Genomic DNA, 26,983 nt, shown 5'->3' with positions numbered 1-26,983 from the left:
CGATTTGACCTCCTCTGGGGCGAACAGCGAGGATAGCCTTTTTATCTATTGCCGTAAAGGATTTGATTGGAGCCAGGAGCCAGGCTCTAACACGTTGTGTCATTTCTATCTTGTGTTCAGTTTTGTTCGATATTTTGAACTAACAAAGAAAGTTTAGAAAATGAGCTAGAATGTATGGATCCTTCCCACTGTAGGCACGCTGCTCTTGCGGTGCTGGCTCTAAATAAGATATGACAATGCTAGGACCTGGAGCTTGTGATGGATGTCCAGCTGTGTGGCCATGTGTAAGCAAGGCAGCTGCCACTGGGCCGGCCCTACACAGTGGGCACGCCGGAGTGCTATAGGAGTCCGCCGGGCATCATGGGAATTCTCTGTGTGCCAGCTAACAACCCTTGTGATGGTCAGATCCAAGTGTCCTCACCACGCTCGGCATTATTCAAGAGCAAGAACATCCTGTAGCACGTGTTGGCTCTGACACGGGGCCACGTGCTTGCGTTGAACGAGCACACCAGTTCAGGATAGGTGTGCTTCTGGCCCTGCGCTCTTACCCCCATTTCCTGATAGCTTGGTTTTCCCCATTGCCACACAATTGGCTGTCCAATACCACGCAACAGAAAAAAAACAGCTCTGTTTGCACGAATGTCAAAGCACAGGCCAAGCGCAGCTCCTGTTACTTTGGCACAGAGACTGGGTGTAATTTTCAATCCCGAGGATTTCACAACATCATTTATTTTTCCCCTTTCAGATTAGAAAGACACGTAAACATAGACAGAGTTGAGCCAACATTCCGTACGCAATTCAAGCGTGAATGAACGCTTAATCAATTATTGACCTCTTCTTAACTCTCTTAACATCCATTAGGCATGAGTGTAAGGCCATGACGCCAAAATAACTAGCTTGATCTCGGTTGCCTGTTTCTCAAGCAGCACCATGCACTTTTAATGAGCCTCCTGGAGAGGAACCCTACAAAACAGAGGAGTGTACTCCTGTAGCAGCAGACAACATTGGCCTTCACATGGTCCCATGGGAAGACACATCGGGTCACGGCGAGTCCCAATGTGACATTCGCAATATATAAAGGCATTTGATCATTCTCTGATCTCATCCGTACCAGAAGCTTTCTCTTTTTTTAGCACTGAGAGCATCAAGCCCTTTCTGAAGCTCAACATTGATGGCTTCCAGCTGAATGAACATCAGAGCTGCCGGATCTGTCGTTAGTGCAGTGTGGCTCTTTACCGTGTCCCAACATGCCAGCGGAAGCAGTAGGGACTTTCACAAGGTTCACGGGATCCATTAAATACAGCAGCCCATTGTGATCGTGTGGCCGCTCCCCCATTCCTAAGATGTGATATCGGGTGGCGCTCGTCTGTCAAGTGTAGCCTACATGTGGCTCGCTTTACAATGCCTTTGCGTCTTTAATGTTCGACTGTTCTTGGTAGGTGTTCAGAACTTGTATGGAAGGCATGTTCTGGATTGATCACACGTTGATTGATCTTCCAGATGTGGCAACGTATCCTAGCGACTTATCCGGCTGCACTACATAAAAGGAGAATTCAGTAAAATAAAATAAAGCCTTTCGTGCCAACACAAAACATACACTCAGTGGCTTGATAATCTTGGCTCATTATACACACATGTTGTTTGATAATTCATTGCCAGTCTGCAGTCCCTTACACTCTGCTCAGCACCTGTGGCATCTTGGTCGAATTAACACAGCCACAGTCTGCTGCCCAACAAAGCCCTGCAGCGCTGCAGGCTGCACCGTCCTCCGGGGCCAGGAAACTTCTCAGCACTTTTAGCTGCAGCCTCAGCCGTGCACGCCCCACGAACACATCCACACCTGTGCACGCTGCACGCACGTTTCAAGAATGCTAGTTAACTTGGCTTTTTATTGAACTATTTCTTCTCATTGGACGACTGCTGTTGGACACAAAAGCAAAAAATCCCACACCGGAGCTCCCAGCGCAAAACCCAATAAGCCGGCAGAAAATTGTCCACTCCGGACTCATCCAGAGATTGTTCCGGTCTTATCTTCCTCCCCTGAGCCCCGTGAGCGCCATGCTGCTGCAGCAGCAGCAGCAGCAGTCCCTCTCTGGTCTCCGGGCTCTCGGCCACCGTGCGTGTGTCATCGTGCTCCCGGACACACGGCACGTTGCACCAGCCCTCCCTCGCTGTTTATTGCAGCACGTTGAAGGGCATCAAGGCAAACAAACTGACCACAAACACACACACGCACACACACACACACGCTTTGCCAGACCTGCTCGTATCCCCTCCGCCTCCACACTGGTGATTTACGGCTGACGGAAGGCGTTGGGGGGGTGTCTGCGTGCACGCCGCTCAATAAGAAAAAACAGTCCCAGAATCGTCTGAAAGAAACTCTCTGGCAGAATGCATTGGTAGAAAGAAGGCCTGGCTCTGTTATCTGCAGTATTTATGGCTGGTTGGATGCGATACACCTCTGTGGTAAAGGAATGTCTTTGTGTGTTAATTAGAGGGAGAATGAAGTGTCCAGTTGACTGGGTGACTTCTTCTGCTGTGGCTTTACTCCTTTCTCTTTCTCTGCTTTCCTGGAATCTGCTGAAGTTTATAGAGCAATGAAATTAAGTTAAATATATAATTAATTTGGCCAGGCACACCTCTTAAAGAGGATTTAGGGTGCATTGGGGAGTGAGTTAGCCATTGAAATGTGTTAATGAAAGGGTATAAAATAATATAGTGTTTCAAAGGACAAAATAATGGATAGGTCATTCAAACACATTCATATCTTAAGCACTCTCTATATGTCACACTAACCTTTAAATGAAACGATTGGGGGGAATTAATTATCGTCTTATCGTCTTCATTAAACATCTTTATCGTAAGATGCCCAAACCACGTTTAAAACCGTCTATCAACACACACACACTGTCAGTTGCTTAACCAGGGAGCGAGGAACTGAAACCTCAACACAGGCAGTCAGTGTTCATTCCGTTTCTTAAGACACGAAAATTTGTCCGTTGGGTGTTTATTCGTTTTTAAAATATTTATATCTTAACACTCTGCACTAGATGCAGACTCTGCAATGTCCTCACATTGTTTAGCTTTTTCTAGTGAACACCTCCCCCTCCATCTCGCTGTTCCTTTCTCCATCCTTACTGTGTCTAGCTCTCGCTCCCTGGCTCCCTCCCCTTGTGCCTGAATGACCTATTTAGAAGCAGCAGCAGCAGAAACATGGCAGCAGCAATCACTTAGTGCCTCCACATGGGGAAGTGGACGCCTGTGTATTTGTCTTATCGTGGGTGTATTTGATTCGGGGTGATATTTGCTACTTTATTCTTTAACAACAATTGCACCATTTCCCCCCACTCTTTCTACAGCTACTGTGCCGGGTCGCCCCCTGTTGGCGTGACTTGATTTAGATTTTCCCACAGGGGGTTTAAATGCACATTGCTGACTGATGGCTGTATTTATTTTCAAATGTGCATTCATTTCGGAGGATATAATTCCTTCCATGTAGGAATATTAGATACAGGATGACACGCCTTTTTAAAATCACTCACCCCGCATTAAAACACCCTCCACATGCACACAAATGCATGCACCACACACATACATGAATATTAGCATGCAGACACACACACAGCCACAAACATGCTCTGGTTGTACATCAGAGTGTCGTTAGTCAGTATCATATTCATTATTTTGGGGGTCAATGTGTGCTCTAAAAACGTCATCGTCTGCTGAGGTCTCAGTCTCACAGTCTTCTGATTCTATTCCAGATTCTCTTTGATCAAGCCCAGAGGTCTGTGAAGCAGCAGCTGCACAACTTTGTGAAGGAGTAAGTTGTGTTGTGCGGTGCTTCAGATGGGATTATTTATATCTAAGAATATGACTGACATCAATTGCTTTTATGATTTAAATTAGATACTTTATTCTAGAGCTTGATGCAGATAGCTGCCATGTCCGTGTTTTAAGATGAGATAATACTGTATAATACAAATAAAATACATCAAATAACTCTTGTTAGAGTTGAGGGAGTTGATGAGAAACCCGCTCACTTCCTCCAACCTGCTGTGTCTCTCGTCGCCAGGGACGTGCGCAAGTTCAAGGAGACCAAGAAGCACTTTGACCGCGTGCGCGAGGACCTGGAGCTGGCCCAGGTGAAGAACGCCCAGGCCCCCCGCAACAAGCCCCACGAGGTGGAGGAGGCAACCAGCACGCTCAGCATCACCCGCAAGTGCTTCAGACACCTGGCGCTGGACTACGTCCTACAGGTGGGGATTGAGCACGCGCCACACATCGACGTCTTCATCACGCCACGCGTCTTCATCGCGTTGTGGCGTAGCATGCAGGAGCAGGACGCGTCTTCTTCTCAACCTGCTACCCATTCATGTCTATGAAATGAATATCACGCGTTCACCTTAAGTCAGTCTGCATGAGATTGAGATTGAGGTCTTATTCATCTTTAGGGAAGTAGTTTCTGTCGCAATAATTGATCTGCTTAAGATGGAAAGGACTGTCAAGAAAGATAACATTTCATAGATGTGTTGATATAAAACACAAATATACACAAATGCAGGGCAGCAAATGATTGTAAAAAAAGTTAAAATATAAAATATCATGTAAAATACCTGTAACATATACAGTAGGTAAAACCCTAACCCCACTGACAAAGTGGCTGACGAAAATGCGTTGATGTTGAAGGTTCAATTGCTTATCGACAATATCATACTGAATATGGCACGTAGAGTGGGTACCAACCGATCAGCTAAAGCACCATACACAAACACATGCGGCTTCCCAGCAGACATCTGGTCAGACTGGTCGGACCGGCCGACCGCTGTCAGCCTGTCACCCACAGGGGGAGAGGGGCGACCCCAACTGCATGGCGTCGCGCCTGGCCTGGTTCTCCGTGCCCATGCATGCGGCCATCTGCGTGCTGCATGGCTTGTCTTTGCTCAGCTCACGGCGCATGCCTACCGGGTACAAAGAGACAGATTCAGCACGATGACTATGAAGGTTACCCCCCCCCTGCCCGCCCCTCCCTCCCCTCGCCACATTCCTCATTGTGTCTGCTGGCAGTCGTCCCTCATGCCGCCCAGACAATGCACCCTTTCACGTCATTGTGAAATGTGTCCCGATGCAGCAATGGGAAAGGTCTCTGCACTAGAGAGATGTAGGATGTGTGTCTATGTATATATACTGTACTCTGGGACTTATTGAACGTAATGAAAAATATCATAATTGTGTTGCATTAGTTGCGATATGCTATGCACCAATGTTTTTTATTGCTTTGATTTAAATACGGTGTGGGTCTAATGGGAGCGTGTCTGTTCCCCAAGTCACTGATCAGCAGATGCAATACATACCAGAGATAACAGATATCCATGTAATTGTACACCAGTTGCCAGATCAAATTCATATAGTTATGGTTTTGTTTAAGGCCATTATAGACCATATATAATTCATGATATTATATTGTGCTGTGTTATTTATTTTTTCTCTTTCCATGTTAGACATGACCAGCACCACAGCTGAAATGTACAGTGTCCACTAGAGGGAGTTTTATTTAATAGGAAACAAAGCTAGTATCCCAGGCACTGCAAAGTTACCGATAGACAGCATTCACGTTTTGATCGTCTCTTTGAACACACCTCTTTCTATCTTCTTTCTCTGTAGATCAATGTCCTGAAGGCTAAGAAGAAATTTGAAATCCTAGATGCTGTAAGTAATATTTTATGGATTAACATGAAAATGAACATGATAAAAAGTAGTAATTTGTCATGACTAATACATAACTCACCATGGCCCATACCCATGTTACCAATGGAAGGGTTTAGCTGGATGCATTGACAGATTGTAAAGTGACCTTGCTCCTCGACAAACAGACATCAGCTCAACCTGCTGCTCTTGGATCAGTAAGCACCTTATTGTGAACCCCTTCTGAATTTTCCCCAGATGCTGTCCTTTATGCACGCCCAGTACTCCCTGTTCCAGCAGGGCTACAACCTCCTGGATGCCATCGATCCATACATGAAGAAGCTGGCTGCTGAGGTGAGCGCACCATCAGTTTGCTACCTATTTTCAAGGCAGCGCCCTGTTACTCGGATACACTATATTCTGCTCATGATTGGTTCCCCCATGATGATAATCACAGTCAAATAGCTGATTGATTTATTATTGATTTGGAATGCACCCACACATCACCAAACGCAATCCTTTCTCGACACATAAACAACATGGGTGTAACACGACCTAGATCTATTCAGACACACCAGCTGAGACACTAGTTGCTTTATATTGAGGGTTTGTGTGCGGTGGACCTGGTTTCCTGAACACTGGCAGCGGAACCCAGTCGATTGCCTCATTAACCAGCGATCGATCAGACACCCGTCAATACGGCCTCTGCCCCGACACATTCCCAGACCCAGATACCCCAGACTTTGTGCTGGCTCACCACGAGGATCAGAGTGTAGCTGTGGACCGTAGATGGATGTATCTGTTAGATATTGGCCCGGTAGCGGCTAATATTGTGCCCTGTGTTGTGCCTGTTTTCCAGCTGGATCAGCTGGTCATCGACTCAGCTATGGAGAAGAGAGACATGGAACACAAACACGCGACCATACAGCAACGAGTGAGTCCTAACTATAATGTTTTTTTGTTCCATCATTCATTCATTTCCGGTTTTGTTTTGCAAAACAGAAGAAATCTTTGCTTCCATTTGTTGAAATAGGTTCTAACCGGATTTACCTAATTTAATTAGGCCAATTAGAGTTCAAATGAACCAACACTAACCCTATTAAGCATGCTGGTGATAGGGGCTTGTGCGGCCGGGGGTGAGTTGAACACCAATGAACTGAAGTGCTGGGATTTAGTGTTGAGTGTTTTAAGGAATACTAATCCGAGAACGTGCTTGCTGTTAATATGCAAGTTCGGATGGTGCACATGGACTGAGCTCTGTTTTCTCTAATGTCCCTTATACTTCTGCCCCCCAGGATGCTTGTTGACCATGCAGTAAATAAACAAACGTCCACCAGTTCACATTGAAAATACAGATAACTGACCATATTTTAAACCTACATTTATAATGTAATTTACCTTCTGGTTTTAGTAACCTGATACTGACTAGTAGTTCAATACAACGTGATAATGGAACATTTATATACGTCTGGCTGGTAGAAGTTATCATTGAGATCCTTTAGAAGTGTTATATTTGTCATATGAGTGTAACATGCTTCAGTGGGCCAGAGACATGGCGGTTTTGTATCCTAGGATGGGTGACCATCTGTTGCCAGGCAGCTGGGTTCCCTTCAGGCCCTGGTGGGGGTGGAGGAGGTGGTGGTGGAGGTGGTGGAGTTAGAGGTGGAGTTAGAGGTGGTGATGGAGGTGGTGGTGGTCTGGATGAGGAAATCAGTTATCTTCTTGGCAGCATTAGCCAAGAACCGTTCTAATCTTTCCTCACCGTCAGCATAGGGTTTCCTGAGCCACACAGACTGTAAGCACATCAGCTACTGTTGATGCTTGTGTTCTTTATAGTACGGTTCTTATATTATTTTAATTTATTTAAAATGTATATATTTCTTTATGTTTTCTTATCTGCATTTCAAAATAGAGGTTGATGAGGCCAGATTAAGGCGGTGAATGGAGGCTAATAAAAGCCTTATTAGTGAAGGCCTAGTGAGCAGGATAATACGAGGTGCTTCACAAGCCTAAAGGTTTCTGTCGTTTATTACCTGGTATCTATCTGTGCTCTATCTGTGATCAACTATGTGATCTATCTAAGATCTACTATATTATCTTCTGCAGCAGCAGTCTGCTGTTAGGGTTCAGGCGACCTCTTCTCATGCAGTATTCTCTCTCCCCTCTCCTCCCTCCTCGTCTGCCTGCCTGGTGCTTCCTTTGATCTGGTGCGTTGTGCCTCCAAGACACTCCTGCAGGTGAGTTTCTTTTTGGTTGATCTCTTTTGGAGACAATTTGATGTTTGCCTTTCAACGAGCGCCACACATCTGTGGTGTGTGTGTGTGTGTGTGTGTGTGTGTGTGTGTGTGTGTGTGTGTGTGTGTGTGTGTGTGTGTGTGTGTGTGTGTGTTTGGGGAGGGTTAACAAAACATCACTGTTTTGTTTGGCTGTGCTGAGACTCTGCAGGCCTTCAAGGCGAGCGATAAATACTGCATCCAACACATTTCAAAACCGCTAACTTTTCCCACATTAAAATATTCTTCTTCTTTGTTCACTTTGAGGTAAACACAGTGAACTCAGTTCCCTTGCATAGTTCTGAGTTTGACGTCACATTGTAGTTTTGGAATATCTTTAATATATGAGTATGTTTCTTTGGTTTGGTGCAGGAAAACAAGCAGCTAATCCATTTTGACATTTTTTATGTCAAAACATTTGCATGGTACTAGTACCTATCTATGTTAGGTTATTAATTATGTGACAGTCCAGTGATAGCCTACTTTGTATTATCTCTGGTTTTTATGCATATATTTTAAAGAATAGGTCTTGTACTGGAATGTTAGCTTGGCCTGGTATGATGGTAGTAGTCTTTCTTTGGTCATTGTTTAATACACAACGCACAACATGCAACACACCTCCCAGAAGCCCTTACAGGCCTCATTCATCTGTAAGGGGAGACTTAATGGAGAAGCAGTGTAGCAGTGAGGCTCTACTGTAAAGTTGCTTTGCCTGATTCTTTTTTTACATGAGCAACTTTTGTCGCGTTCACACTGATTGACTTTGAGTGGTTTTAACGCATGTTTGAAGGCTGTTTTAATTAAATTATGACTGTACATTTGGCAGCAGGGCATTAAACCACGGGACTACAATGTAACATGCAGGGACAGTGCAGGAGAGTATTTTGCCAAGGGCAAGGGTTGAAACTTAACATGAGTTTCAAGAGTGCAGAAATGTGTTATGTATACTTTGTTAATTTTTTATGCTCGAACAGCAAAACTCTGTGCAACATCTCTCTGAATTGCCAGTCTGCCTTCATCAGCTGAGACTTGAGAATGTAGAGAGAGCAAACCTGTGACCATTGGTCCTTAGCTAAATGTATCCTCATCATCCTAGGTCCTTTAATAACATTTTACTCTCTCTGACCAATGGTCTGTTTTTCTTCCTTTTTCCAAGGCGACTTACATTGATGATGAAAAAGTGGCAAGTATAAACTGGAGAAAATATATAAAATTAAAAATACCTTTTTTAAACATTGGCCATAGTTGAATCACCAAGCCTGTGAAGCTTTGGTAAGTGTTCTGGTGCCCTGGGGCAACCGGACATGTATTGACCAGCAGGAGGTTTCCTGTACTCTGTACGCAGAGACCTGGCAGACAGGCTAAGAGGGGGAATGGCAGCACCTGGTCGTTCCCGTGACCAGGCTACGGCCTTTTACACCAGAGGATCTACACACAATGGGCAACTAGTTCCGCCATGCTAACTAGTTGGCTGTGGTGAAACTCCCAAGTGGGCAGAGAATTAGGGCGCTGTGTGTGTGTGTGTGTGTGTGTGTGTGTGTGTGTGTGTGTGTGTGTGTGTGTGTGTGTGTGTGTGTGCGTGTGTGCGCCTGTGCCGCCAGCTGTTCCATCACAGCATCATAATGTGACTTTATTTACACCAAATATCTTCAAGCCTCTGCTTGCTTAATTATTTACCGATGTAAGAACGTAACAACGTAAGTCCTGATGCTCAATGAAAAATAGATGATCATTGTGTTGCAAGGCTTTGAAAAAACAAGAGAGCACACCAAGGCGCAGAGCCGGGTCGGTCTGCTGTCTGGGTTTGTGACGGTCTTTGGAGTGTACAAGCGTCTTAAATTTAAACTATTTTACATTTACACCCGTGACTCAACGTGACTAAACGGGGTCTCGTCCGTGAACATGATTTGAGTCACGTCATATCGATTTTCGCCCAACCACACTAGTGAAGACAACTCCCCAAACGACTTAAGACCCCAAGCTGCCTCACGGCGTCATCAAACGACGTCTTCTGTTATTCTTTAAATCGACAGACCCCCTAACAGGGGAGATAACATATAACAACCTCTCTGTAAGAATCGCATCCCGCATGGATCCGTTCCTGCAGAGGTGTTTTTTTACCCAGAGGGAATGTTGGTCTTCAGTGTGTGTGCTCAGCGGCTCAGTGCAAACAGCTCTTAAAGAGTCCTAGTGGGCCGCCGGCCAGGGAGATCCATTCAGGGGGTCGTCGGGGCACCTAGTACCCACATCCCTCTTCACAGAGACGGGAGGCGTCTTCTTTAGAAAGCCCTCGTACCCCCCACGGCCGTGTCTCCAATGTGCCGTCTCGATGCGACTCTCAGTCACAACACCACTACAACACTTTGAGAGAGGGGAGCGCTTTGGAGCTTTTTGTGCTCCACTTTAAGAGCTGCTGCACGCCCCTCTCTCTCTCCCTCTCTCTCTCTCACTCTCTCCCTCTGTTTTTATATCCTCTTTGGAGGTTTTTAGTTATTTTCTATTCGTTTAACTTTTTGTGGATTTGCGATGCTGCTGGAATACAGGAAGCGTTTAAAAATGAAGGTGTTTGGGCGACGGGGCTGCACGGCGGTGGGTGGATGGGTCCTGATTGCTGCGTGTTACTGTGACTGTTTGACATAGGGGGGGGTTTGCATGTTCTTCTATGGTTAGGCATTTGATAAGAATTTGTTTAAGGGATACATTTTGAAGGTTCTCCCAAAAGTAACAATGTTAGGCTTTACTCAATTTCTAGAACAAAATTCTGTGTCTTTGTACTGTGCGTAGTGCTGTGGCTTACAACTAGTCGCCCACATTTTGGGTGTTTTTCGTGGACTTTGGCATATTGTGTGTTTAGTTTTAGCTACTTAACAAATGGTTTGTGTCTAAAAATGAGTTGGATAGATGTCGGTTGTTTCATTATTCAGATATGTCGTTAATTACCAGAGGTGTGTTAGAAAATTGGCTGTTGTTTTTAAACAGGTCCAGTTGACTTGACCTGACTACGTGATATAATTGGTTTATTATTTTAAACAATGTCATTTAAATTTAGATTTCATTAAAAAATAAGTCCCTCTTTTGGAGCAGGCCATTTGATTTGCCTCCAGGCTTCATGAATGGTGGGAATGTTGTAACTTGATCTGCTCTCTGATAACTTAAAGTCCTGTTCCTACTGGGCTCTGCTGTGCTCCTAAATGTTGTTTATGGGACCTCAACCTTGTGGACTCATAACTCTGCTGGTCCTTTCCTATTCAGTCCTCAAACAGAAACAACCATATGAATATGTCTAGAACTGACATTCACTGCCTTCCTACCCAGATGTCAGAGTGAGGGAAGCCATCTTTATCATGATTCGTAGTCTGTTATGTAATATAGTGCGTCACTCCCGCTCCTGCCAAAAGCAATGAAATGTCTCGGCGGATGCGTAGAAAAAACTGGGGGATGCACGCATACGTGGATTAACATGTGACCGTATCCGCTTCAGTGCACAATTTAGGATGTTTGGGGGTGTGTGTGTGATGCTACGTGCAGTGCAATGCACATGCAGTGGTAGTGGCATCAGTGACTGTCGGCACATTGTCGATTTCAAACAAAGACTCCTCACTGCAGAGAGGGAAGGAGACTGCCTGAGATGCAAGGACCGACATTTATTTTTCGGATTTCGATGAAGACAAGATTTTAGTCATGATGAGTTCAGAGCGAACGATGTCGAGGATGAAAAGGATGTTTCTGCTAAGGTCTCTCCTTTGTTCTCTTACTGTTTCTCCTAAGGTCTCTCCTTTGTTCTCTTACTGTTTCTCCTAAGGTCTCTCCTTTGTTCTCTTACTGTTTCTCTGAAGAGCTCTTCCTAAGGTCTCTTACTGTTTCTCCTAAGATCTCTTCCTAAGGTCTCTTACTGTTTCTTCTAAGATCTCTCCTAAGGTCTCTTACTGTTTCTCGTAAGGTTTCTCCTGAGTTACCTTACGGTTTCTCTTAAGGTCTCTCCTGAGGTCTCTTATTGTTTCTCCTAAGGGCCTCTCCTCCTATAGTCTCTTATTGTTTCTCCTAAGGGCCTCTCCTCCTATGGTCTCTTACTGTTTCTCCTAAGATCTCTTCTCAGGTCTCTTACATTTTCTCTTAAGGTCTTTCCTAATGTCTGAACTGTTTCTCCTAAGGTCTCTCCTGAGGTCTCAACGTTTTTTCTTAATGTCTTCCTAAGGTCTCTTACGGTTTCTCCTCAAGTCTCACTGACACTAATTCTCTTGTAACTCTCTCTCTGTCTCTCTGACAGGATTTCTCCTATGAAGACTCCAAGGCAGAGTTCAACGTGGACGCTCCCAATGGCGTGGTGATGGAGGGCTACCTGTTCAAGAGGGCCAGCAATGCCTTCAAGACGTGGAACAGGTAAACCCAGCTGCTCGCAGTGTCTCAACCTCCAGCAACAACATCGTTAAATAATGTGCAAGACATTGGCAATTCTAAGTATATAGAGAGAGTGCAGTTTTTGCCTCTCTCTCAAAATAACTTATCGATTTTGTGTTTAATTTCACAGCCAGAGCGAGACATTTAATACATAGACAAATAAACACACATTCATTTATAAATAAAATAAATCTTATTTTCTGTCCATTATTTCTTATTTTCGTCACTTGTGTTCCTGAGCACACCTCGCTCATTCTTCCCACCCAGTGACGTCGTCTCAGTCTCTCATACATCTAACACGACAGCACTAAGCATTCACACTGCTAAAACCCTGTGGTGACCCTTTTACAGTATTAGCCACATATACAATTCATCACAGCGTATTCTCTCTCTCTCTCTCTCCATCCAACGGACCGCTTGGCAGGTGCTCTGCTTCTTAGGGGACCGGCTTTGCTAGCACATCACTCTTGGCCTGTGACAGGGCCAAGCCATGCATGGAAAATATATTATGGATTTCTCTCCGAGCTCAGAATATCTGATTGGTGGGGAGACAGAGAAAGAGAGAGGGAGAGAGAGAGTGAGCTCATATATACTCACTGGTACTTTCACCAACCCCCTAAGCGCCGGTGTCTAGAGCAACATTAGCTTTCCCCCCGTGCACTGACCCGTCTCTCTGAGACATAAATATCCAACCTGTATCATTTTTTCTCTTCTTCATTTTTCCTACTCTCACTCACTTTGTAATCCCCTCTCAGGCGATGGTTCTCCATACAAAACAGTCAGCTGGTCTACCAGAAGAGGCTCAAGGTAAATCTGTGTATATCTTCCCCAAGGTTGGAGGAGGGTAAGTGCCTTACGAAAGGCATGGCAGAAGAGGAGGCCGAATGCTTGGCTGATTTGAAGATCACGCTCAGATGCCTAGAATCCATCATCCTGCATCTCCCTCTATTTCTCTCACCTTCTCTCTCTCTCGCTCTCGTTCTCGCTCTCTCTGTCTCTCTCTAATCTCTTGGACCATTCACCTTGCAGTAACACTCAATCAATATAGCAATATATCCCAATGTGTCTGCTTAAATAACCACCACCTTCCACATTTATGTCCTCTTATCTGCTTCTGCCAAATGGTTGCCCATGTGCTGTTCCTGTTATTAAGTGCACGCTTTGCAGGAACTTGAAATGGCAATCCTCAGGCAGAGATAGGAAGAAGTACAACCAGAAACTAGCTTAATCCTAGTAAGAACTAGCAAGAAAGGGCTAGGTAGCAAGAGGTAAACAAGCACTAGTGGTTGACAGATGGTTTGTGCTCCACCTCTCCAGGATTCTCTGACGGTGGTGGTGGAGGACCTCCGGCTGTGCTCTGTCAAACCCTGTGAGGACATCGAGAGGAGGTTCTGCTTCGAGGTCCTTTCACCCAGCAAGTAAGCCATGCTAAGGCTACTAGCATATTAGCATTAGCATAGTCATCGTTCACATTTCGATCAAAATAGATCCAATTCATGTATGGTTGACCTAATTAAAAGTAAATAACTAAATTAAACATGCATGGCATTAACCAATTCACACTAGGGTGAACACAGGTGTTGTTAATTTGTGTTATGGGTATATGACACATCCTTGCACAGTGTGCTGCTGTTGCTTGGTATTGTGTGTCTAGGTGAATGGATGTGACGGCCTCCTCTGTGTGCCACAGGAGCTGCATGCTGCAGGCTGAGTCTGAGAAGCTGCGGCAGGCATGGATCCAGGCTGTCCAAGCCAGCATCGCCTCCGCCTACAGGGAGAGCCCGGACACCTATTATATAGAGGTCAGTCGCCCGCCCCCTGTGAATGACATTGTATAGAATCCATAGAGGGTTATCATCACGACACCTAAGGGTGGAGATAATGATGGAGCAAAGGGAGGCTCGCATAACACAATGCCATCTTGATGTAGTTATATTTATCCATAAGTTATAGTAAGATTTTTTTTTTGCAATTGTGAAAACGTTTTCCTTTTATAAAATGTATTAAAGGTAAAGTACATCAATTAAAGGTCAATAAGGACAAGCATTAAACGTTGATAAAGTACATTCATTTAATCATTACATTTATTAAATGTTAATAAAGTACATCTATTAAAGGATAATAAGGTACATTTATTAAAGGATAATAAGGTACATTTATTAAACGTTAATATACAGTAATGCATTATTAAAGGGTTACAGAATTTCATTCATAAAAGGTTAACAAAGTACATTCATGAAAGGCTAATGAACTACACCATTAAAGGTTAATAAAGTACATCAACTAAAGGTTAATAAAGTGCATCAACTAAAGGCCAATAAGGCTCTCTGAAGGTGACCGTCCTCTCCCTGCCGTCTCAGCGTCTGGAGAGGACCGCCTCCCCGTCCACCAGCAGCATCGACTCGGCCAGCGAGCCACGGGAGCGCCTGCTGCGGGGGGAGACCATCCTGCAGAGGATCCAGGGTCTGCCCGGCAACGGCCAGTGCTGCGACTGTGGCCACTCGGAGCCCGGCTGGGCCTCCATCAACCTGGGGGTCCTGCTGTGCATCGAGTGCTCCGGCATCCACAGGTAGACCACCCTGAAGCTGGGGAGCATCCAAACTACAATGGTGTTGGAAGGAGACATCTCTTGAGGCTTCCAAAAGAGGAGGATTTATAGTTGATTGTTACAAAATACATTTTATATACGGTATAAGGAGAAATGTGTTCAATAAACCGAATATATATAAAAAGGGGAATTACTGGGGGTAACAAACATGTCTGATGCTAAAGGGTGTTTATCTCCCCATGACAACATCAGACGGCCGTGTCTTATGTACGGTTAGTCGTCTAGTAGGCCTTTCACACATGCACTGAAATCTAAACTTCTCTGTATAATCCCCGATGGGGCTGTATGTGTGAACAAAAATGTCTGAATCCTCCCCTCAGGAGTTAGATCATCCAGGCCCCTTGTCTAAAGTCTTTAGGATCAAAGAGTCTTAGCTGCCTTAGCTGCTTTGTAATTTTCTCTTATTTTTTCCGTCCAACATCTTTAAGCTTTCAACTCTTCTATTGATATTGCGGCTATGTCTAAATAAATGCAGTCATTGTATATCACCGCAAAAAGAGTCAGCCTTACAGAGTTTGTAGCCTCATCCGCGATTTTTAATGTCATGTAAACAAAACACAAACGTCTTCGGCTGCATACTTTTCGCCCCACGTCCTGCCTCCTACACGCTCCACCCTTGCACCCCCCCCCCCCGCCTAAAGTGTACGGAGTATCTCCCAATATGTGTGAACACGTCAGATTATGTCCCGGTGTGTGTTGCATGTCTGAATGGGCAACTCCTGATCATCTCTGGACCTGACTCTGAAGTTCATCCGGAGTTCATGTGTGAAAGGCCTATTGGATGTGCTAAGATGGATGAGGAGAAGGAGGGGTCGGTGCTGCCTACTGGCCCTGGAGGTGGCCTTTACCTCTAGGGATGGTGGGGGGGTGGGGGGGATCTGCTCTGTTACAGATGCACCGAAAGGGTTAAAGTTGTTTATCGGATCAGGTGGCCTTTGATTGAAGAATCTCAGCGAAGAGAGAGAGAGGAGAGAAAGCAAAAACGAGAAATAGAAGATGAAGGTTCCTTTTATCGGTATACACACCAACACAAAAGCTTTTGATTTGTGATGGTTCATTCCAGCCGTAGAGGTATCATGATGCCATGTCACTGGATCAGATGTTCAGTGGTAGAGCTCAGCTCCTCCCCCTCTGCTGCAGCTGGGTCACTGCGCCGCAACGCCTCGGTTCCGTGACGTCACTCTGTTGCATAAGCCACCAGGGACGGTATAGCTCTCACCCAGGACCTATGGGGGCACTTGCCCTCAGCGGGCGCTGTTTATTTGGTTGCGATTAACACGGCTTACGTAAACAGTACAACACACACACAAACAGATGCACACATGCATCCCCATCTGAAACCGACCAATGTAATCAGCAACCATGCCCCCTTATATACACACACATAAACCCACATAAACACACACAAACACACACTACACACACATATACACACACAAATACATGCACACATGCATCACCATCTGAAACCAACCAATGCAATCAGTACCCATGCCTCCTCGTTCACAAACAAACAAACACACATTCATCCTTATTTAAAACAGTCGTTGAATATTCATGGCCTCGGTTCAGCCCCGTAGGCCCGTGTTGAGGTCCGACCAGGACCTCTGTAGAAGATGAAGGAGAGGAGGAGGCTGGAACAATAATGTTTTATTTCAGTGAACTTCTGTTGCTCAGATACCAGAGCGTTTCCCTGCTGGAACTCTGTTTGTGATTTGCATGACACTGGGCCTGCTCCTCTCTTTACTCCTGCGATTGATAATGCTTTCAGGGTTTTTAGAAGCATCTTTGACCTTTTTACTTTATGCCTTTACACTCTGTCAAGTACTGTTTTGACGTGTTTTAATCTTGTGTTTATTCATATAAGATATGTCTGTTTTTCTGCCTTGGGTTTTTACCCATTGCCATGATTCATGTGTATCTTTCATCGCTAAGTCCTCATACACAATGCAGTTGGACACAGGCAGTCTCTGATCCTCTTTAATCTTTTTGATCCTAATATATGTTTTCTTATTTTGAATGCAGGAGTCTAGGAGTTCACTGTTCAAAGGTGCGTTCCCTCACACTTGACTCCTGGGAACCAGAGTTACTGAAGGTACGTTTATCTCTGAGACTGTCTGCTGAGAGGCAATCATTCCACGACTTTATCTTATTTATCAGGTTGCTTACGTTAAGTCTCTGTGTACATTCTTCCTGCAGTTGATGTGTGAGCTGGGCAACAGTGTGATCAACCACATCTATGAAGGTTCATACCAGCAGATGGGTCTGAAGAAGCCCTTACCGACCAGCTCAAGGTAAAAAATGGTCGACCAACACTGGCTAATGTACAGATATTAAAACACAGTCAGCACGCCAAAAAGCAAATTTTGGTTTATATGTTTTCTTTGGACACAAGGCAAATCTTTGAAAATATAATTGTTATTCACTGTATAATTGAATACAAACTTTCAACAAATAAATACATTGTTAAGGGAAATAAAAACAAACATTAGACTGACCAATCACGTCTCGCCAATGCTCAGGCAGGAGAAGGAGGCCTGGATCAAGGCCAAGTACGTGGAGAAGAAGTTCCTGAAGAAGCTGGGCTGCACGCAGATCCTGATCAACGGCGAGCGCAAACACGAACGCCGCTGGAGCGTCAAGAAGTGCCGGCGGCACCACAGCGCCACCACGGTTCCCAAGGCCCGCCGGAGGTACAGGCGAGAGCTGGGCAGTGTCTCCGCCGCCACCCTCTCCTCAGGTAGCCCCAGAAGAACCAGAGACGGTTCCCTGCTTCATCTTCAGGCTCCATCCTGTGTGTTTATTTACAGTGTCGATGGAAAATCCTACAGAAATATATATATATTTATTAAATATATATATATTTTTTTTTACTGAAAATAATTGACATAATAACAACCCTTACACTTTGCTACTTCTGACTCTTATGCTTTACATTCAATATATTCAATAATATATATTCATATAGTCACCCGATTCTGCTGTTCAGAATAGCAGTATTGGTCTTCAATCTTCATCAGATATCTGATCTGGCAATCGTATCTTGTGTCGTCATGCCAACATCCAACCTGTGCCCCTCCACAGCTGCTGCCAAGTTCAGGCGAGAGTCCCTCTTCTGTCCTGATGAGCTGGACTCCCTGTTCTCCTACTTTGATACGGGCTCCGGTCCTCGAAGTAAGTCATCTGTCATTGTTGGACGCTTCCACACCGTCCACTTATTAGCCCATCTGTTTACCCAGAGAGTCAGACATAACACCCGCACATCGCACATGCTGTTTGTATGTGTCGTGTGTGAGTGTGTGCATGTGTTTTGCTTGTGTGTGTGCTAGCATATGTGCTTTTTCTCGTACACAGTTTTGCATGTGAGTCAGACTCAATATGAGCCACGCTGATTGTGTGAGCACGAAGCTACTCGCTAACGTGTCCGTGTGCGGGCATCTGTTGGTCCTGCAGGTCTGAGCAGCGACAGCGGGCTGGGGGGCAGCACCGACGGCAGCTCGGACATCCTGGTGTTCGGATCGGTGGTGGACAGCGTCACAGAGGAGGGTGAGAACCACGCCTGCAGCCGTATTGATGTGTTTGAGTTTGTTCATAGATGAGTGTGTAGAGAAGGCAGCGTCTACAGTGTCGCTTTTAATGCTAGTGTGTGTACCAATGGAATTGTACGTAGACGTTTTAAAGGCACTGTGCATGTTTTTATATGTAGATATGCGTGTAGAGTTTTGAATGGTGTGCGTAGAACATATAAATATGATGAAGCAAGAATGAGACTAGGCCAAGAAACTTCTTCTACGCTCCCTCCCTCCTTACTATACTTCACCATTGAGAAGGGACCTGTGATTGACAGGCAAGATAGATTCCCAAAACCAATCAGGGAAGAGATGCACTGATTGCTCTGAAATTAGCAGAGAGCGGCCTATAATCTAAATTGTTTCACAGAGGCAGGCCAGAACAGATTATCTCACTCACCTACAGCACCTTTTAATATAAATATAAATAAATACGTTATAAGTTGATAATATTAGAGTGCTGCGTAATGGTATGTTCTCAGATATGTGTGATTTCACGTCTTCACCGGTTCTCCCCTCAGAGTGCGAGGCGTCGGAGGACTCAAGCGGGGAGGCGGAGCTGGAGGCGGAGCTGGAGGCGGAGCCGGAGACGTCAGACCTGGAGGACCTGAGGGAGCTCCACCCCGGGGCCCTGCTCTACAGGGCCTCCAGGGCCCGCAACCTGCCCGTCATGGCCGAGGCGCTGGCGCACGGGGCCGACGTCAACGCCGCCAGCGGGGAGGACGAGGGGAAGACGCCCCTCATCCAGGCCGTGGCGGGGGTGAGACGCCCAGCGCACGCTGCTTTCAGTCGCTGTTCATCCACGACTGGACCATACCGGTCTGGGGGACCAACCCAAGTGTCTCTCCTAAAAAATCTGTTGTGCTGATTCTGCCTTAGAGCATTAAAGGTGACATATTATACCACCAGGTGTGAGTGTGATTAGCTGTTACAAGCCGTTTTGGAAATCTGCCTCTTCTCACAAGTGGGCATTTCCACCTAGATGTATGACGGATAAATGAGCAACGTTTGCTACAGTCCACTGGGTAGGCTGGTAGACTGCTCTATCCAGCACACATCTAGGTGGACACGCCCACTTGTGATGTCAGAAGAGGCAGATATTCAAAACGGCTTGTAACGGCTAATCACACTCACACCTGGTGGTATGCAGTGTGCATCTATTCCAAAAGGTGAAAGTGCTAAAATAGCTTTTGTTTGCGATCGTGGTGAGAGTGAGCTCACACAAAATGCTCTGCAGCAGAATCGGTACAACAATTTCATTTTCACAGATAAGAGACATCATCACCCAGACCGGTTCACTAAGTGTTAGGATAAGAGAAGAATCTACTTTAAGTGTTATGATAAGAGTCAATTCTACTTAAAGTGTCTCAATTAGAGAAGATTAGCTTTTTTAATCACAGACAGGAACAGACCTACTACAACTAACATAAAATAAACATGATAAACTTAAATAGTAACAGTTTGAAACAGTTTTAAAGTTATCACAAACAAATATAAAATGCCCTAAAATGGCCAAAGAGCTTAAAAAAGTACAAAGAGCTTCCTTTGAGTAGCAGATTAGTTGTCAAACTGTTGATCATACTAATCATACAACACACGTCTTCATCACATTCTTAAATTGTCTTTATGCATCATTATAGAAAGGTAACTTTAAACCGGTGTGTTGTGTTCTCCTTCTCCTCCCTTGTTCCAGGGCTCACTTTTAGCCTGCGAGTTCCTGCTGCAGAACGCCGCTGACGTCAACCAAAGAGACGCCCGGGGGAGGGGCCCCCTGCACCACGCCACCTCCCTGGGACACACAGGGTGAGGAACGGACCCCCCCCCCCCCCCCTCCCGCATGATGAGCACTGTCTCAGCTCTAAGGAGAGGGCAATACAAGTAGAGTTTCCAACGTGGCTTTATGCCTGAACACACTACCGGCTGCCATTGGTTTGAACCAGTGGTAGACGGTATTCAGGGAAGTTGCATGGCCATTGGCTGGGTGTGTTTGCCTGCACACACGCGTGGGTAACACTTTATAATAAGGTGCCTTTGAGTAGTTTTTTCATCATTAATTAAATATTAGTTGTTTGTATAACCCTAATCCAACCCTAACACACGACCCTAACCCTAACCCTAACACACGACCCTAACCCTAACCAGCGACACTGGAAAAAAAACTATTAACTTGTGCCAAATAGATATTTTAGTAACAATTAACAAAGGGTTAGTTAATGACTAGTTTGCTATTTATTATGGTACCTTATTATAAAGTGTTACCCACGTGTGTGTGCGTGCGTGCTTAGACGTCTCTTTGAGTAGATGTCTGTGTGCATGTGAGCATGTCTTGCATGCCTGTGAACAGCGGCTGTATGTTTGCGTGTGTGTTAGTATATATATGACATGTGTGTGACCTGTAGTTCCCCTATGGCCTCCAGGCAGGTGTGTTTGTTCCTGAAGAGGGGCGCCACGCAGACGGACGGGGACGACGACGGACAGGACCCCTTGAGCATCGCCGTGCAGCAGGCCAACGCTGACATCGTCACCCTGTACGTCTAGTCAGCCCCTTCTCTCCCCCCCTGACCAAAGAACCAGGGTTCCCCTCCTCTCTCGACCGGGACCCCATTCGTAGCTCTTGCTTTTGACGAAGAAATGTAGTGGATTTGTTTGTGGCTATGAATTTGTCCATCTATATATTTAGCGCTCTTATGAGAGGCCTTCTACCAGTCCTTTTTCATCACCGTTTCTAAGACAGTAATCTTCCGCAACACCAAATGCATAGCCGGCTAAAACGTGTATTATTATTGGGAGTATTAGAATTATTACATCACTATCATCTTTGACAATATTTTTTATTTTTTGATATTAAATGTTGTCCCCTCTCTCTCTCTCTCTCTCCCTGCGCTCATCTGTGTGTCTATCTGTGTCCCGGACTCCGTCGTCAGGCTGCGTCTGGCCAGGATGAACGAGGAGATGCGGGAGTCGGAGGGTCCGTTCGGCCAGCCAGGTCAATACCCCGTCTGCAGCTCCACCGAGCAGCAGTATAGGAAGTGCATACAGGAGTTTATCTGCATCACCATAGCCGAGTGCTAGATACATCCCACCCCCCCACCCCCTGGTTCTCTCTCTCATATTGGTCCCAGGCAGGTCAAAGCAACATAATATTAAAATGCAAAAACCCAGTATTAACCAGGTGCCACGTCGACAAGGAACTAATTCACACGAGTGGAGATTTAGTGTAGGAAACTATTCTCTGTGCAGGTGAGCTTATCTAGATGCCATTTGGAAGCGTTTCAGTCGCTCCTCGATTTATTAAACACACGTCCACGTATAAAATGTTCTGCCAGCATTCAGTCTTCTTCTCAGGAGCTCTTTGTCTTACGATGTCCCAGATGGCCTTTTTTAATGCAGGTCTGAAGAACTGTGGTCAGATGACTTCAACAATAAGATTTAGCATTCTTTAGTACATTCTTTCTTTTGGATTCCAGTTGATGAAACGTAAACTGCACTGCCAAGCGGAGACTTTCTTTGCTCAGTCCTTAACCAGTTTCTATGATCAGTGTTCCAGCGGTTGTAGACACAAATGCAGCTGGATTTAGAGGATGCTACCTGTCAAAAGATCACAAAGCAGTGAACTCACAGGTCTTCTTGAGAAGATCTTTAACCGGTGATATGGGAGGGAAGCTAGGCTAGCTTTGATTTTCAAGAGGTGGCCATTCTGAGGTCAGTGTTAAGTGTGAGCAAGAGTAAGTGACAATAAAAAAATGAATATTTACTTATGCTATGTGTATCTATAAAAAAAGAGGAAAATGATGCACTTTTTTTTCTTACCAGCAATCATTTGGATTTTGTCTGTGTTGTCGTGCATTGGTCAATCACTTGATAGGTTAGGTTGAAACGCTCGTCCGTTTGTTTTGATTTCTAAGGAGGAGCCCAGAGCAATAGTGCAATGATTATCTCAGTGAAGATGATACTCATATTTTTTGTATTGCGTTTAACGATGAAGCAGATGGTATTTTTTTAAGTGGGATATATTTTGTTAGTTTGATGTTACTGCGCACTCGAACACTTGACACCAGTATTATACGCTCAATCGTGAGATAGAAAATGAAACACTAATAAATGATCGGATTGCATGGCACCACGAGAAGATGCTCACCAAGTAGCCATGGAAACGATTTTTATCTAAAAAAATATTTATTAAAAATAAAACAAAGACTCAACTCATCATGAACTACTGTATAAACAGTATTTACATTTGTCAAGATATTTGTCGATAATGTTTGTTTTCTGGTACATTTTATTGTATCATGACCTACGTTTAGATTTGTTAATCGGTTTATCGTTATCGGATAGTGCATGGGTGGTTGTTGCCCAAGTATTCTTGTTTAGTTGCTTTTGTTTACATCTGTACCCAGTGTTTTGCCATGTAGTACTGTTAAACAATGCTAAGAAGCGTAGTACTATGCTGCCAAAACATGAGACCGCTGCATGAACTGATACCTCAGAGCCGCTCTTATCTGCACAAGAGACAGAATCTGTTGACATTAAACTCAACAGACTTTACTTATTGGCTTTGGTTGTTAGGGACACCTAAGGCTTTTTGGTTAAAAAAATATATGAATTCTTCCAAACAAAAACCAAAGGTCAATCATTGGTGGTCTTTAGTGCTGCGTTTGCATGTATTCATATTGTCTTTAGTGTGAATAAGTCATGGCAATGAATACATGGTTGGTAAAATGTACACACCGTGGTTAGATTCTTACATCTAACAATGTAAGAATCTGCCATTCTTTCAGATATGATAAAAGGAATATCAAAGGATTCATCAGTAATCGCAAATTGGCACAGTGTCTTTTAACGTATGGACCTCAGTGCTGTTTATCTGGTGAACAAATTGAAATATCAAATGGCCCCCTGGATCCCTGACAATCAAGGGTTTAAACTTTTTAAATCCTTTGCCCCTAAAGGCTTTTTAATAGGATATATAATTAGCATGGAGGCAGAATATTGACTCTCCCTTCCTGCTTGCTCAAATTAATTAAAGCACTTTGGAATATGTTTGAAGAAATTAAAGAGAGTGTTTACAATTTTTTAAGCCTAATGTATAAAATGTACCTTCAGTTTACTTTTACCGTTGCAGTAAAAGGCAGGTCGCTCACTGAAAACATTTCCCTATTAATCAGAGCAATAACCAAAACAAAACATTGATCTTACACACACTGAAGAATTAAACTGTATGTACATTTGCCTTTGTTCTCTATCTGTCAATAGGTATCTATGTTGACCAATGTGTGTATATATATTTATATACTAAAAATTATTAACATTTCAACTGCTTGCCTCTAACATGCTAACTTTACCCTGTCCTGATATCTCTTTATGTTTTCTGCCTGACTCTCTGTGCGGTTGATTTGGTTGTAAGCCAGCCTGTGCATATTAACACCTCCTTTGTACATGTTCTGTTGATTGGATTCTTTTGTTCAGTGGCTCACATGTCTTTCTTCTCTAATGAATCTAACACTAAAGAAATAAACGCGTGACGCTGAACGAGGCTCCATCTCTCGCTCCTTGCCTCCTTCCTCTGTCAGTTGGATTAACCTTTTCCCTCCTAACAACTCCTAACAGCTTGTCTACTTTTCCTCATGTTACTCGCACACTAATTCAGGTCAGTTGTCTCTATTATCTATCTCTCAGACTGTATGTATTGTATAATATGGTTTGCCACTGAACATCATGTTATTGAGTATATAAAAATATGTCAATGCTAACAAAACAAGATATAACAAAGCTTTCCCATGCTAAATCTCTGTCACTCACTCTTTCTTACTCTCACTCTTTCTCACTCTAACACACACACACACACACATACACACAAAGAAGGATGGGCTGGAATGTTCAGTCCTCTTTTAATTAGTCAAGCTTGAGAACTCTCAAGGGATACAAAAGAGTTCAACCGCCATTGTTGTGTCCATGGAACCAGCTGTTACCATAGTTACAAGAAAAGTAAAGTTTTTAAATCTGGCAAGTTGCAAGAGAAAAGCAGCTGAGCGTCTTGGCAAATGTTGACACATTTTCATTCCGGCGTGACTGGATGTCTGCTTCACTAGCAGGGCTACTCTGGCCCTAGAACAGTCAACAGTGCTTTAATGTCCTCAACAGTGTTTAGTATCTTCAACAGTATTTTAGTATCTTCAACCGTATTTTAGTATCTTCAACCGTATTTTAGTATCCTCAACAGTATTTTAGTATCTTCAACAGTATTTTAGTTCCCTCAATAGTATTTTAGTTCCCTCAATAGTATTTTAGAATCCTCAACAGCATTTTAGTATCCTCAGCAGAAATCTAGAAACCTCAAAGGTACTTTAGTATTCTCAGTTCCCTTAAATATCCTCCACAGCAGTCATGTTGAAGGAAACGTTGTGACTGTTTTCCTCACAATTTCTTCATCTTTATTTCTATTCATCAGGCGACGCCACGTATCTGGACATCTTCCGAGAGTTCTCCCACATGGCCTCACACAACCCTGAGAAGCTGAAGCGCAGGAGCGTTCACTTCCGCCACTCCTTCCGCTAGGCACACTGCACGCTAGACGGAGGAGAAGATCACAAGAACCCAACGGCTGACAGAAGTGAACTCATACTTGAAGAAAGGAAGTACAGCAGCCACCTCTTTGCTGAATTTACATTGTGACATACCACTAGTTCTGGTGAATGTCACCACGCACACACACACAGACACACACACACAGACACGCATCCCTATTAGTTGAAATACAGCTGAGTCTCTGAGAGCAAAATACTCAAAAATATTAAAAATGTCCAGTAATGATGACCACTTGTCAACGCTGTTCATGATAGGCAAGCGTTGAAAATATTTTATACAATAATTAATGTTATTATATTCTCATCCATTTACCCTATAGTTCCCGATGTTATTATACCAACAATGCTCCAAAGACAATATAAATCTGTGATATGTGAATTAGCTTGAGTGGGAGGAACAGATTGGAGTGAGTGTTTGTGGATGCTTTGAATGGGAAGTTGCTGCTGCACTGCTGAATATGTTCCAGTCCCTGTCCTCATGTGTCCTGTACTTCAATACTTTTTGTGTTTTATCATGAGGGTTGGCTGGTCCCTGCCTCGTTTAATTATATAGACATATTTGTACTGTATTTGTATTGTAACCCAAGCACTTGTTTGGCAGGTGTTTGACTCTGTATTTGATGTTTGCTGCACAGAGCATCATGTTTGCTGTGGTCGTGTCATACTCATTAAGGAATTTCATAAGTATCTTACATGCATGCATTTTATCTCATTTCATAATCAAATTTGAACTCAGTTGGAGCCTTTCTGTTCAACAGTTATATTATAGGAATGTATCACTAGTTAAGAAGATAAACAACTCTTCATATAATCAGTGCTAAACCTCTTCTTGGTCCCATGATTTGGTCCTTGTCCCTGGCTATGCTGGTATAGTCTGGTCTTAATCATGATTTGTTCAAATGTGCTACAATCTATATTTCTCTGTAGATTTCATAATGTTATGATTCAAGTCATTGAAATGCTGATATTGCTGTGTAAAATGCTGTATAGGCATATATGCTAATATATCAACAAAATGCTATTTGAACAGGAAATGTTACTTTGTCCTCGTTGTTTTGTGAAAATAAAGATGAACTCTTTTAATGTCAGTGTCAAAGTTGTGATAGAGTTGTGGCAGGAAAAGCTGAGGGCAGATGGTAAATATAGGTCGAGCCTTGTTCAAATGCAAGGGACAGCACTGACCTCTAGTGGTTCAACCGAAGTTAAAACGCTTGCCTTTATACATTTAACGTATTTGTAATAATGATAAACAATAATTGCAAACAAATGAATGTAGCCTACTCATTTCATTCTGTGTGATGCACAAAATGGATGGAGTTATAGATGAAGATGCTCCACAACTGTATTTCAGCGCAATTGTTTTTGGCAGAGCTTGGAGACGGGACAGCAAAACAACAGCCACAACAGGAGACACCAACACACGTTTCGTCTGTATTTGTCATTGTCTCACAGCTGTGTTTCATCCTCAACCCAATGTCTGTATGTAATGTATTTGACTTAGCAGGGTGTGTGATTACGCGGTAAGGATGCTGTAACCATGACAACAAGAGAAAGCGCTCTGACACCGAACCTCCTAATGCGCACGTGTGCACGTTACGGGGAGGGATTACGTCCGTAGAACAGGACGCTGCTGGTAGGAAGTAACAATGAATTATTCGCAATTTGCAGTTTGGGGATTTTTTCCGTTAAGACCGGATATTTACTTCGATATGGTGCGATATCGTCAGTGACAACACAACATAGGTTAATTTAGCAGAAGGATACGAGATGACACCTCAGCCCCGGGTCTCGACGGACTCGATCTTTGCTGGATAGTTTCTCTTCATCAGTTCTACCGTAGCTGCTTTGTAGCAGCGCAGCGGGTCCTCT

At 44.1% G+C, this 26,983-nt stretch overlaps 1 protein-coding gene across 1 annotated transcript in view; it reads left to right on the top strand.

Annotated features, from left to right (window-relative positions):
• Positions 1 to 26,148, top strand: part of acap3a (ArfGAP with coiled-coil, ankyrin repeat and PH domains 3a) — a 50,148-nt gene extending 24,000 nt beyond the window's left edge. The window contains exons 5-24 of the mRNA XM_079740919.1: positions 3,762 to 3,820; positions 4,073 to 4,256; positions 5,662 to 5,706; positions 5,941 to 6,036; positions 6,542 to 6,616; positions 12,223 to 12,335; positions 13,109 to 13,160; positions 13,671 to 13,771; positions 14,044 to 14,155; positions 14,714 to 14,922; positions 16,987 to 17,056; positions 17,161 to 17,255; positions 17,484 to 17,701; positions 18,046 to 18,135; positions 18,415 to 18,507; positions 19,052 to 19,290; positions 20,224 to 20,333; positions 20,948 to 21,058; positions 21,455 to 21,516; positions 24,979 to 26,148. Of these exons, the coding sequence (XP_079597045.1) occupies positions 3,762 to 3,820; positions 4,073 to 4,256; positions 5,662 to 5,706; positions 5,941 to 6,036; positions 6,542 to 6,616; positions 12,223 to 12,335; positions 13,109 to 13,160; positions 13,671 to 13,771; positions 14,044 to 14,155; positions 14,714 to 14,922; positions 16,987 to 17,056; positions 17,161 to 17,255; positions 17,484 to 17,701; positions 18,046 to 18,135; positions 18,415 to 18,507; positions 19,052 to 19,290; positions 20,224 to 20,333; positions 20,948 to 21,058; positions 21,455 to 21,516; positions 24,979 to 25,085 (2,241 nt within the window). The 3' untranslated portion in view covers positions 25,086 to 26,148. The remainder of the gene's footprint in view (positions 1 to 3,761; positions 3,821 to 4,072; positions 4,257 to 5,661; positions 5,707 to 5,940; positions 6,037 to 6,541; positions 6,617 to 12,222; positions 12,336 to 13,108; positions 13,161 to 13,670; positions 13,772 to 14,043; positions 14,156 to 14,713; positions 14,923 to 16,986; positions 17,057 to 17,160; positions 17,256 to 17,483; positions 17,702 to 18,045; positions 18,136 to 18,414; positions 18,508 to 19,051; positions 19,291 to 20,223; positions 20,334 to 20,947; positions 21,059 to 21,454; positions 21,517 to 24,978) is intronic.
• Positions 26,149 to 26,983: the final 835 nt, after the last annotated feature.

The sequence above is a fragment of the Pollachius pollachius genome (genome assembly GCF_949987615.1).
Source record: "Pollachius pollachius genome assembly, chromosome: 8".
Lineage (NCBI taxonomy): Eukaryota > Metazoa > Chordata > Actinopteri > Gadiformes > Gadidae > Pollachius > Pollachius pollachius.
The sequence above is the reverse complement of the archived record's forward strand: the minus strand, read 5'-3'. Positions and strand labels throughout refer to the sequence as shown.